Here is a 13,061-nt window from a genome sequence, read left to right on the forward strand (position 1 = left end):
TCTGGAACAATGTTGTGTATAAGCAGATAAATAAACTTTTAAAATGTGGATTTAAAAAGAAATAAGACCCATATCAGAAATCAATTGGATATTTATATATCAATTAGAACAAAATTATATAACAATTTGAAAAAAATAGAGACAAAATATAAGTTACTTATAAATAAATCTAATAAAAGTGCAAACTCTACACAGAGAAAAAAATTAACTTTATTGAATTATATTAAAGAAGTTCTAAATAAATGGAAAATATGCTACGTTCAAGAATCGGAAGACTTAGTTCTCTCCAAATTGATGTATAGATTTATTGCCATTCCAATTAAAATCCAGTAGGTTGTTTTGTTTTGTTTTTTTTCCTGGAACTTGGAAAAGTGATTCTAAAATTCACTAGAAAAGCAAAAGTTCAAGAATACACAGGATACTCCTGAAGAAAAAATAAGGTGTGACTTGCCCTCTTAGATGCCAAACCTTTAATAAAGCTGGAATGATGAAAACTGACTTTGGCACAGGAATAGGCAAACTGACCAGTGGAACAGGCTAGGGAAGCAGACTCAAGAACATACAGAAACATGACAGATGACGTAGCTGTTAAAGGGAAAGCATGCACTATTCAATAAACTGGTTTCCACAGTGAGGGGCGGTGGGGGGGGGGAGTAATTGGACCCTACCGGTCACCAGGCACAAAAATAAATTCTAGATGAACAAAGGCTTAAAAATAAAACCTTAAAACTTTTGTATTTTTATGACTTCAGGATAAAAATAAATTCATTTAAAAAGATACAGAAAGCAGTCATAAATATTAACACCACTCCCATATATAAAGAGCTACAACCCAATTGAAAAATGAGCCAGAAACCCAAATAGATATTTTAAGGAAAAGGAAATGCAAATGGCCAATAAACATAACAAGAGCTTAATCTTATGAGTGATTGGAGAAATACAAAAGCAGACCCTAAAGAAATATCATTTTACACCCAACTAGAATGGCAAAATTAAGAAATCTGACTATACCAAGTGATGATGAGTGCATTGAACAATGGGAACTCACTGTTGGTGGGAGTATAAATTTGAAACCAATTTGGCTTTTACATCATCTAGCCTATGACTGAGAAACTTCACACCCAGATACTCTGTAAAAACTTTAGCATATATGCAGGAGATTAGACTATTCATAGGATCATTGTTTATACAGGCTGTAATCTGAAAATAACCCACATGTCCACAGACAAGAAAATAAATGAATAAATGGTGGAATAGAGGCACAATGGGATATTTTGCAGCATTGAAAATGAAAGAACTATGGCTACATGTAATCTAGATTCTCTTAGTGACATAATGTTAAGTTTAAAAAGCGAATGACAGAATACTACATAGAATATGGTACAACTTTCTATACTACCCAAACACAAACAGAACTAAGCAGAGTTGTTTCAGGGCACATACATGCGGTAACAAAACTTAGAAAATGGGAGGATCCAATGATTAACACAAAATTCAAGATAATTTTTAAAAAAAATCTCTGAGTAGAGAATGAGGGGATGGGAGGGAAAGGACTCCCTGAGGAGATGCAATAGGCTCTGGTAAAACTGTACTTCACAAATTAAGTTGTGTGTTCTTTATATTCTTTTGCAACATTATTATTAAAATATTGTGAAAATTTTAAACTTAAATTACAAAAAGAAACTGGAAAGCGCCTCGTTTCCGGTGTACTAGCCATAGATGCCGCCCGCAAGGTGCTCTGGGTCAGCACTCTCGTTGGGCGTGGCATCCGAGGGAGCGGAGCCCCCAGGGTCGCTGCACGCATGTGCCCTCCTGCCAGCCAATCAGAGACGCTCCCGGACGAGGCGAGGCTGGCTTTTCTTCCGCGAGAATTCTGACCTGCTTCGGAATAGCTTCGAGGCTGTGAAGAGGTGAAGACTGAGGGGTTGCGGCAGGCGAGGCGGGAGCGGCGGGGACTCCTGTACTGAGGCGTATAACTGTGGTCGTCGGCCATTGGGGTGTTTTCCAGGTGTGAGGAGGGGAGCGTTTGTCCCGCGCGGGAATGTGAGCCAGGGGTTATTCTTGACCTGTGAGGTAAATCTTACCCGCTGGGTCTCCCTGGGGCCCCTGACAGGAATTTGAAGGCAGTACAGCTCCCTGCGGGCAGGGCCGTGAGTGGGTGGAAAGGTGCTAGCTGCGCTGCCTCGGGACTGGACGCGACGCTGGGCGGGTGGACAGGTTGACAGCAGGCGAGGTGGGTGGGCCCTCGTCAGCGGGCCCACACCCCGCAGAAACCATTTAGATGAAGCCAGGTCTCCCCTTCACTGGTCCTCGAGGCCTGGGTCGTGGAAATCTTACGGGACGTTATTTTCTGCGGCCCAGGACGCAGAACGTTTTATGTTGTATTTCTGTTGCTGGCAACTTCTTTGGGGCGGGCTCGTGATCCATCCTGTCAGTAATTACGATTTTCACATTGTGACTGAAATCAGCTGGATCTAGATTTGCCCCGATTTAGCCAGAACCTGGCCGGGCTAGGATTCCGCCGCCCTCCCAGTCCTCAGAGGCGAACCACCGCCGGCGTCAGGGGCGGCGCAGTCATTATCTTCTTCTGTTAACTTTTGGTCCAACAGAATAAATGAAGAGACTCCTAAAGTGGTATTCAACTAAAATCATCTTTATTTGATATCTCTCATTTTGAAATTTGCCAGTTTATTTAAATGGTGTCTTTGGATTCAGCAGGTTTGATTTTTTTTTTTTTTTTTTTTAATCAGAAAACATCGAAAAATGGTGCCCTCTGGAAGAAAACATACCGGGAAATCTGGGAGGACATTCATGGAGGATCAGGTTATAAGAGCCTGTGACTTTGAGAAAGCAGATAAAAAACATCTGATTGGTTCAGAGGATGTCATCGAAGGTACCATGTAGCTAATGTTGGGCAGTGACCATGTCCTGCATTTATTTTCATGTACTTCATGTTTCTTATTTGGACTTAGTGAAGCTCCTATAGCATCTTTCGCCTGATGTCTGATAAACAGTACATAGATTATTATGACATTAACACAGGAAGACTTGCAAAATTGTTCCCATAAAATGGTCTTGGATCCTGATTTAATTCCATCTAACCTGCAGAGAAAGTAGTGCATTTATATGTCTGTTTTAAAAACTTGTCTTGGCACAAAGCCTCAAAAAACCTCGAAATTAAGATATTACTCCATTTAAAAATTACCAAAATAGCATACTTAATTTCAACTTTTTCTTTTTTTATTGTCAATTCAGGGAAGACTCCAGTACTTGATAAACATGGGAAGAAAAGGACTTCTGCAGGAAAAGTTGAAGACGTGGGGTAATATGCTTAAACAGTTTTCACCTCTTAGACTTTAAGAAAAGTCTATTTGGTTGTCCAATGAGTATTGCATGTAAAATACTGGGCAGGTGATATTTCTTCCAAAACAAGAATGATATTTTATGGATCCTTAATTAAAAGTTTTTTGATGTATTTTTTTTCACAGGGGTGAAGTACAGAATATGCTGGAAAGATTTGGAGGTATGTTTTAGGAGATATTTGTATTCAAAATTGTTTTAAACCATATAATTTGTATAATAGTAAGTAATAATCAGTGGAATATAAGACTGTTATTTAATGCTTTGTTCTCATATGTAAGATTTTGCAGAAGTATATGTGGTTCGGCTTCATAGATTTCCTTACTATTTCCAGTTGTTGACGTGAAAAGAGATGGTGTTAACGATAGTGAGCTAAGAATGGTCCTGTTACTTTATAGGTGTGTGAGTTTAATGGACTATGAAATTTTAGAGCAAAAATGGATGGGAAAAGTGTCTATCCCTCTGTTTGGACTTTCACGGACTAAGTGATACAAACACACGCACATATCTGTATATGTCAGTTTTTCATTTTCTCAATTTAGTTATTTTCTATGGCATTCCTGTGTTCTTTAGGAAGGGCAGTGTAAATTAAAGCCTTTAAAATAACTTTATTTTTACATTATTAAACTATGTAGTTGAGAATTAAAGACCACCTTGCTAGTAAGCAAGAGATCAGATAAAAAGTTCATAAACTTTAAATTGTATGTCAAATATCAGTTACATTAACTGTGTTAGGGGATAGTATTCTTACAAAAGAGTCAATATTTGGCTCCTCTAGTGTTATTCATATAATCAAGTCTTTTTTGAAAGCTTTGCCCTATTTGGTAGTAACAAAATGCTTGTTTTATAATCTGTCTTATAAATTTATTATTATAGATGGATATTGGAAATACAAAACATTTATGTAATAGTGTAGGTCACCTCATCATGATTACTGAAAAGTAACTATTGATGGTAGATCCATATGCACGTGCCTAGCAAAGGATTACCTGAAGTATTAAAAAGTTTATGAAACGCAGTACTTATATTATTGGTAAAATGTCCCATAAAAATGTATTTAAAAGGGTTCTTTTTTCTTTTTCTTTTCTTTTTGGCTGTGTTGGGTCCTCCTTGCAGCACGCGGGCTTCTCATTGCGGTGGCCTCTCCCGCCGCGGAGCACGGGCTCCAGGCGCATGGGCTTAGCAGCTGTGGCTCGCGGGCTCCAGAGAGCAGGCTCAGGAGTTGTGGTGCACTGGCCCAGGTGCTCCACGGCATGTGGGATCCCCCCAGACCAGGGCTCGAACCCGTGTCCCCCGCACTGGCAGGCGGACTCCCAACCACTGCGCCACCAGGGAAGCCCTAAAAGGATTCTTGAATGAATTTATTTAGATATTTACTTAAAATAAGATTTTCCTATGCTTGGTTGGTCTTTGTCTCTTTTAGTAAAAATATTTTTTAAAGTATCAACTGACTATATTTTAAAAAAGTATTTTCTTTAACTTTTTATTCTTTTTAGACTCTTTTAAAATAGTTTTGTGTTTCATATAATGAGTTCTAAATTTAGCCTTTATTAGTGTTTTCTTATGAAGAAATTAAAGTCTGTCTTTCAGACCCTTTCTTTCAATTATTAGCTCTTTTTAATCACCTCTAAATTAAAAAATTATCTCTAGTTAGGAAAATCAGAATTGGGATACCAATAACTAAAAGTTTTCTCAGAAAAAAAGCAAGGAAATAATCTTGCTTTTTGATATTTTGTGTATTTTTAAAGATCTTTTCAAAACTCTTGAACCAGCTTTATCCATGTTTATTTGAATACGTGGGAACAAAGTAACTTTCTTCCACATTAAATTTAATGAGTATTTATTTTCAATATAGCTGATATTAACAAGGCTCTTCTTGCCAAGAGAAAAAGACTAGAAATGTATACCAAGGCTTCTCTCAAAACCAGTAACCAGAAAATTGAAAACGTTTGGAAAACCCAACAAGAGCAAAGGTAAGGATGTTGTTTTTTTCACTGCCACAACATTTGCATCATTTCTTAGTATTCATCGGTGCAAAATGAGAAGTACTATCATCTTCTACTTATTGGGATCTCTAGTAAAAAAGTATATTTGGCTTGATTTTCTCCTAAGTCCTTTAGTCCTATAACTTCATTCCTTCACAGACTTGAGATATATTTCCTAGAAATCAATAAAGATGTCCTTTTTCCCCTTTTAAATAATGTTTGAGGGTTTTTTTAAACAATAAAGGTAATTTATATTCATTCTAAAAATACACTAGCTGAATAAAAAGTAAATGTCATATAAACCATTAGTCTTAGGATAGTTAACTGTTTAACAGTGTAGAAAAAGATGAACCTTATGTATTATAAATAATTTGTATATTTTAGCTGAATTAACTATTCTTTTGTACAAAATCATGGTACCAAAATGAGGAAAAATTAAGTGAAATATTTCTATTTGGAAATCTTATATGATAAATATAATAACTTCAGTGAATCTATTTATCATATCACAACCTATATTCAGTAGGAGAAAATGAAAAATAAATTGCTTGGAGATAAAATGGACTTTTCTGGAAAATGTATATGTACAATAAAACTCCCTTAGTTTTCAAGAGCTTAAAGTACATGAGAGGGTTTTTCTGTTAGTTGGTTAGGAAAATAAATACTTCTGAATCATCATAAATCATAACTTTACTTCTTGGCTTCACATCTGAAAATCTGATATTATTTTCTTTTTTATTATAGTATAATTAGTCAAATCAGTTTTGTCTTGAAAGTCTTTCCATATTGATGTGAAATATGACAATATTCATTATGTTTTACAGGCAGAAGCTTAACCAAGAATATTCTCAGCAGTTTCTGACTTTGTTCCAGCAGTGGGATATAGATGTGCAGAAAGCTGATGAACAAGAAGAAAAACTAACTGTTAGTATTATGCTTAGCTTTATAGCTTTATAATTAATCTACTATTACCAAGTGTCAAGTAGGAAGGGAGAGGCCGGCCTTGCAGTACATCCATGGACCTTAGCCAGGTTCCATTGCCCATTGCTGGCTATGAGTTTGGTTCTGCTGAATGCAGAAGTACAGGCACATACCATACTCATAAAAGCTGTTGGTCTTTGCTCCGTAACATATTGTTAATATCAAGTTTGCTATTATTAATACTATGCAGAGGTTATAGTTTTTGGTAATGACAAAATCTAGGGTATGCTTATGTAAGTGGATGGCTAAAGTAGGGTGAAGAACAAAAATCATTGGTGGAAAACAGGCCAAGAAACTGAAAGACCAGCAATATTGTAAGGATCATCTGTGTTGACATTGAAAGCACCAAGAATTAAAATATGTTTTGAGTACTGTTGAGATTTCCTACTCAATGACCGGTAGGGTTATTATATTATTGTATATAAGAGGTGAACACAAATTATCTAAACTCAGTCATAGTAAATGCTAAAATCTTAAAAATATTGATTTAAAAACTATTCCTTTTAAGTGTAATGTAGAATTAATTTTTGCTAAATTTTACCCAAATTGTTATTTCATAATTTTTTCTTTTACATTTGTAGAATATGTTTCGACAGCAACAGAAAGTTTTTCAACAGTCTAGAATTGTTCAGAACCAGAGACTGAAAACAATTAAACAATTATATGAGCAGTTCATAAAGGTTTGTTGTATTTGGTAACATAATACATTCTTATAAAATATAATTCATTTGTGGAAGTAGAAGATAAATTTTTTCTCAGTTTAAGGGAAGAACATTTTGCTTATACATTTTAAATTCTTAACAGTTTTCCATTTTGAATGCATTGTTTTCGATTTAATTTAAGTACTAAATGCTATCACTAAGTATTACCACTTGGTGTAGGAACTTTAGTACTATATTTGACTCCTCCATCTCTCTTATTCTTCACATTCACTGCTACTGCCCTAGTTCAGAACCTCATTATTCTTTGCTTATACTATGAAAACTCTTAACTGATTTCTGTTTTCCAACCCATCCTTCGTGGGTCTGCCATATTTTCTTTCTACAACATTACCTTTTCCCTCCTGAAAAACTGTCAGTAGCTTCTCATTCTAAATTCTTAGGTATTCAAGATTCACCCCCCAAAAATATGATTCTTTTTTTAATGCTCCAATTACTACATTCATCCATTACTTCCACCCCCTCCACATAACGGCTTTCTCTGAGCTCACTCACTTTGCACTTTCATGCTTTTGTTTATGCTCTTGCCCTAGAACACTTTTAACCCCTTTTCCTAACCTTCCTTTCAGTCTTATTCTTTTGCCAACTAAATTGGAATTAAGTCCCCATTTTCTACTATATAGCTACAGGAAGTTTTGCTTCTATTCCTTTTATAAAATTTTGTGTTATTTTTGTTTGTTTCTTCCAGTGAGAAGGTACACTACTATTGTACCTCCTTTAATAATATTTGATTTATGTCTGACATTTTCTATTCCTTCAGTGGATATTTTGGTTTTCATGTATTAGAATATTTTTATTTGAGATAAATAATGTGCATTGTTGAATATTAAAAAGTTCCTGCTTTTGAAAATTAATTGTATAAGTTTTGAACCTGAGATGAAAAGTGGTGGTTTGTAACTGAACTAGCCTTTTGTGTTTTAGAGTATGGAGGACTTGGAGAAGAATCACGATTATCTACTTACTGGTGCACAAAATGAACTTAGAAAAGAAATGGCTATGTTGCAAAAAAAAATTATGATTGAAACGGTAAGTTATTATATTTAAAATTGAAAAAATAAGGATTATTGTAAGCATTGAAATATTTTATTTGCTGAAATATATATAACACTTATCTAAAAATTAAACAAATGTTTAATATCTCCTTTCATTTGACAGCAGCAGCAAGAGATGGCAAATGTTCGAAAGTCTCTTCAGTCCATGTTATTCTGATGACTCTTTGAAGGAATAACTTGAACCTAAGTAATATGATACAATTATAACATTAGCTAAGAGGCATGTAAGTTTTTAGAGTGGTTGAAAATTCTGGTTTAAAATATTACATCATATTAATCATTAGCTTAAGTGCAAGACCCTTCTTCTTCACCTCCAAATAAAATAATGAAGTTATGTGAGTAGCAGCAATTCCTAAATTATATGTACCACTGTGCTTTCAGCTCTTTAATACTAATAGTGATTTTTTCTAACATTTGTCAATTAACTCTTAGCAATAAATATGATTTAATTTCAAGTTTTGGCTTCAGTGTATTTGTATCACTTCCAAAAGGTAGAAAGCACAGGTATAGATGGTTAATTAATTTTGTTCTTAAGGAAAAAAACCCACAAAATCTGTTTTATATGTACACCCTTTCATGCATATTCATTAAGTTACACTACCAATTCTAATGAAAATAAGATTTCAAAAGAAAATACATTCTATTGACTTACAAAATTTATTAAACGCAACTTAAGTTTCCGTTCTGGAATAAATTAAACTGCTAAAAACCATCAACACAACCGAACAAGATATATAAATAATCCATTTTAAGACATGGATTTGTGAATGTCATTTCCACAACATCAAAATGCCATTTAATTTGGCTCAGTCCACAATTAAATGACACATGCCCTTAGTAATGATTAAGAGCATATCATTAACATACCTAATTACTTATGGTTTAAGTATTTCACATCTGTCTTTAACTATAAATTACACAGAATGTCTTAATTTTCAGTTTTAATATTCAGTAAATATATGGATGTTTTTACATTCATTTCCAAATTTGAACAGTTAATTCCTATATCCTGTATTTTTAAATGTGCATTTTTTAACATAGAAAAACATATGAAACTCTTGATTTAATAAATATTAAATTGTTTCAGCATTTGTTTGAAATATTTGAGTTAAACTTACTATTTTTTGCTGAAACTACTTTCACTGAATCATTCAAAAACAGAAAATATGCCCAATAGACGGAGAAAGGAGTGACTTTGTCCTGTTTTTCCATATTTTAAATTCTAATTTTTGCTGCATAACCCACACTTATCTTAGTTTTAGGTTTTCCAAGTTTTTAAAAATGAATCCATACTGATTCTCTTTTTCTAACTGTGCTAACTTATGTAGGAAGAAATTAGTCCTCCACCATTAACAAATATCTGACATTAAGGGGACAGTTTACTTCCTAAATTTTTGCATTTTGTAAAGCCTTTTAAGCCAAAGTACATGCTGGAATGTAAATTTTAAGTATTATAAAATTTAAGTTTTAAGTACTATTCAAATTAAGAAGGTCCTTATTGAATTTACCAGTTGTTTCAGAGGCAAAATAAGTCCTCCAGAGTATTTTCTGTGTACTTAATTCACATAAGTATATATTTTTTCCTATTTTAAAAAAAATATTTGTCTGCACCAGGTCTCAGTTGTGGTATGTGGGATCTAGTTCCCTGACCAGGGATCGAACTCGGGCCCCCCACATTGGGAGCATGTAGTTGTAGCCACTAGACCACCAGGGAAGTCCCTATTTTTTCCTTTTAAGGAATATCAACTTTCACTCTTTTTCAATATGCCTTTTTCTTGCATATTAAGATACAGTACATGTTCATTACTCCTTTTTTTAGAAAAAATATTTCACCATATGGCTTATGGTCTACAGAACTGTTGGATAAAATTACAAACAGGTAAGATGGGAGTCCGAGGATTTGGATCACCAAAGACCCATGTGATAGTTCTATTCATAATGAGCAAGGTAAACACTTTTAAGTGAGAGTGGAAAGATGAGAATCAGTACATAATGTAGTTAGTTGTTGAATAACAGATACTTATTTTATCCCCATTTTACCTCAAATGAGTAAAAGTGTACTTGAAGTAGCTTTAGCTGATATTCTAAAGGGGAGATAATTTTGCTATGTTTTCATAAATTACTAATTTTCTTACATGTCAATTGTGCTTTAGCTATTGTTTTGTTTTTCACAAAGGGAAATGTTTAATGTCTCCTTTTTTTGTGACAGTGAAGTTTAAACTCAGAATATCAAGGAACAAGTTGCCCTCACTGTAAAGATTCATTTGTTTTTCTGAACTGGTAAGATAAATTCCTCTTACTGACTACAAATTACAGAAGTTGGTATACTAAAGCAAGTATTTTGTTTTATACAATAGTAATTAATGTACCGTTTTTGAAAATGGCTAATAAAAAATACCTATAACATCATTTGACTCAATAATTACACTATTACAATTCATGCACTTATGTAATATTATGAACGCACTTGTCAATTTTTAGTGAAGTAAGCATCACCCTCAAGATGGCTAAAATCCTTTAAGTCCTGAATTTTTATGTAATCCTTTGGCAGAGAAAACCCCAATTGTCTGATAAGGATTTCTGAGACAAAGAGATTGCTCTTTAGAACTATAGTGGTTCACTTTCTTATACTCAGAAAATTGAAATTTCTTTCTTTGGTTTTGTTTCTAATTAATTTACAGATTGTATTACTCTGATAATACCTTGATAAAAAATGTTGCTACACAACGAGGGCTTTGCCACTGAAACAGACATAATGGAATCTACAGGACTTAATGTTTATATTAAAATATAACCTTATTTGATAGTATACTAGCCTCCTGAAAAAGGGGATTCCCTTCACTCCTAGGTTCCCCTAACTGCTTCTCCTCTTTTCCTTGGGCTATTAGTCAATATGCTCGTGAACCTGTTCAGGTGCTTGATGACATGAAGTCTTGAAGATACTTAGATGAAGGTGTCTTGAAATTTGCAGGCACAAAGCACTAAAGTACCTCATCATATCAAATGAAGAAATGACCTTTAGAAGCAAAAAAGAAAATATAAAATGGATTATGGTCTATCTTTTCTAAAGCAGCAGCTATTTTTCTGTCCCCTCACCCCCTAAACTCAAACCTTAACCAAAAATTCTTCAAACCTTAACCAAAAATATTACATTTTATAGTTCATATTTGGACCTCACTGTAGTCCTCTAGAATATGCAGGGTATTTCACAGTTACAGAAACTGAGGCTCAGAGTGGTAAAAGGTATAAATTACAAAAGCTGGAAAACAACAGAACTCAAGTCTTCTGACTCCATATCCTTTCAATTTTCTACTGTGCAACAAAGCCTCAAATTTTCTACTAGAAGGGGCTATCTATCAGTCATTACAATGAAATCACTTCACCATATACTTTTCTTATTCCTTTGAGAGTAGCTGTAAGAAAGTAAAGGCCTGGAAGAGACATCATAGTTGAGGGAAGGCATATACAAAATTGTGTTCTTTACAAAATTAAGCAGGGAGGCACACTATTTAAGAACTTTCCCAGAGGCTGGGGGGAAATGCTTCCTTTTAGAAAAAGGAGCCTCACAGCTCTGCGGGTGGAGAGGGAATTCTCATCAATGGGGGGAAAAAAATCTCCTTATCATTTACTTGAAAAACTCTGTCTGACTCTTTTCTCTCTGAAGCAAGAACCTTTTCCCTAAGGATGCCAAAGGGCACAAGACGCTTATTTTGGTATACATAGTGGCTTTTTGTTTGTTTTTAATTGTGGTCCACAAAGTGTTTTAAAGAAAAATTGAATTCGACTTTCTCACCATAATCTCCACCACTAATGTAAAACCAGGCCAACTCACTCATTACAAATGAGGTGCTCAAATTTTTAACGTTCACTAAAAGAAACCCTACATTGAATTTTCAGATATTTTGAAAAATCACCACCTATTTCTTACATTTAGATTGTTTTGGAGCCCTAATAATATTTATAGTGGATACCAAATTAAAAGAAATTATTCTGATTTTCAGATATTTTTTAGAATATTGCCTGAGAAACTTTCAAGGACTAAGATTTACATCTCACCACTATTTGAAGAATGGAAGACTTCTGAATGGATATTAAGTTATTAACTTACTCTAAAAAAAAGTATAATACTATATAGAACCTAGTATAAAGGATGATCAGATGTACCCCAGGGGTCCATGCACAGAACAGACAGGCTTTGTTTTAATACCTCTATCTAACAAATAGTGTGAGATCATTTAAATTATCAAAAGGTTCAGTGTTTCTTTTAGCTCACTTTAATATTAGTTTTTGTATATCACTAACAATTTGGTGAAGTCCAGTGAGGTCTGGAGGTAGCAAGATTGTCCAGAACTACCATTAATTGAAGACCAACCATAAAGATAATGTCTTAGTAAAATAAAAAATTTAGTAATGCCTCCTTTATCCACTTGTGTGATTAAAATGTTACCAACAATGATTTTCTTTTCCTCAGATGGCTAAAGCTTCTCTCTTATGCACCATAATTCTATTTTATAATCATTTTGAACAGAAATTAATATATGTATTATCCAAATCACTTTCTAAGCAGGATGCAATTAATGAGAATTTAATTTGCTTGATAAGAGGCATCATTATTAATATAAATTTTGCACTATCCTCAAGGGCCATACAGATACGTAGCATTGCTTACTTCTAGCATAAAATGGTCCCAGAACCTTGTACTGGGTAGTACTGTCTGTTCTGTTTTGTTTTGTTTCCTCAGTATTAGCTGACAGTTCTTGATACAATAGTGCCCACCTCTGCTAACACCAACTACATTTAATTTACCTGTTATCTGCTATAAGCTCATAATAATTCTAACAAGCTGGATTAAGTAAGTCAGACACTAATACATGTCTGTAGTCCTTTGCCAGAGAGTTGAAGTGATTTTTGACATCTTAGTACTGTTTTTTTGGTACTATTCTTTTAAGGTACACAGTTGTGTT

The 13,061-nt window shown here is 34.2% G+C and overlaps 1 protein-coding gene across 1 annotated transcript; it reads left to right on the forward strand.

Annotated features, from left to right (window-relative positions):
- Positions 1-224: 224 nt before the first annotated feature.
- Positions 225-8,254, forward strand: SYCP3 (synaptonemal complex protein 3). Its single transcript, XM_024732109.1, has 8 exons — positions 225-2,893; positions 3,256-3,322; positions 3,489-3,523; positions 5,216-5,333; positions 6,170-6,269; positions 6,908-7,006; positions 7,967-8,071; positions 8,201-8,254. The coding sequence occupies exons 1-8, from the start codon at positions 2,764-2,766 to the stop codon at positions 8,252-8,254; spliced, it is 708 nt and encodes a 235-aa protein (XP_024587877.1). The 5' UTR covers positions 225-2,763.
- The last annotated feature ends 4,807 nt before the right edge of the window (positions 8,255-13,061 follow it).

This window comes from Neophocaena asiaeorientalis, unplaced genomic scaffold, assembly GCF_003031525.2.
Source record: "Neophocaena asiaeorientalis asiaeorientalis breed wild unplaced genomic scaffold, Neophocaena_asiaeorientalis_V1.1 scaffold418, whole genome shotgun sequence".
NCBI classification, from domain to species: Eukaryota; Metazoa; Chordata; class Mammalia; order Artiodactyla; family Phocoenidae; genus Neophocaena; species Neophocaena asiaeorientalis.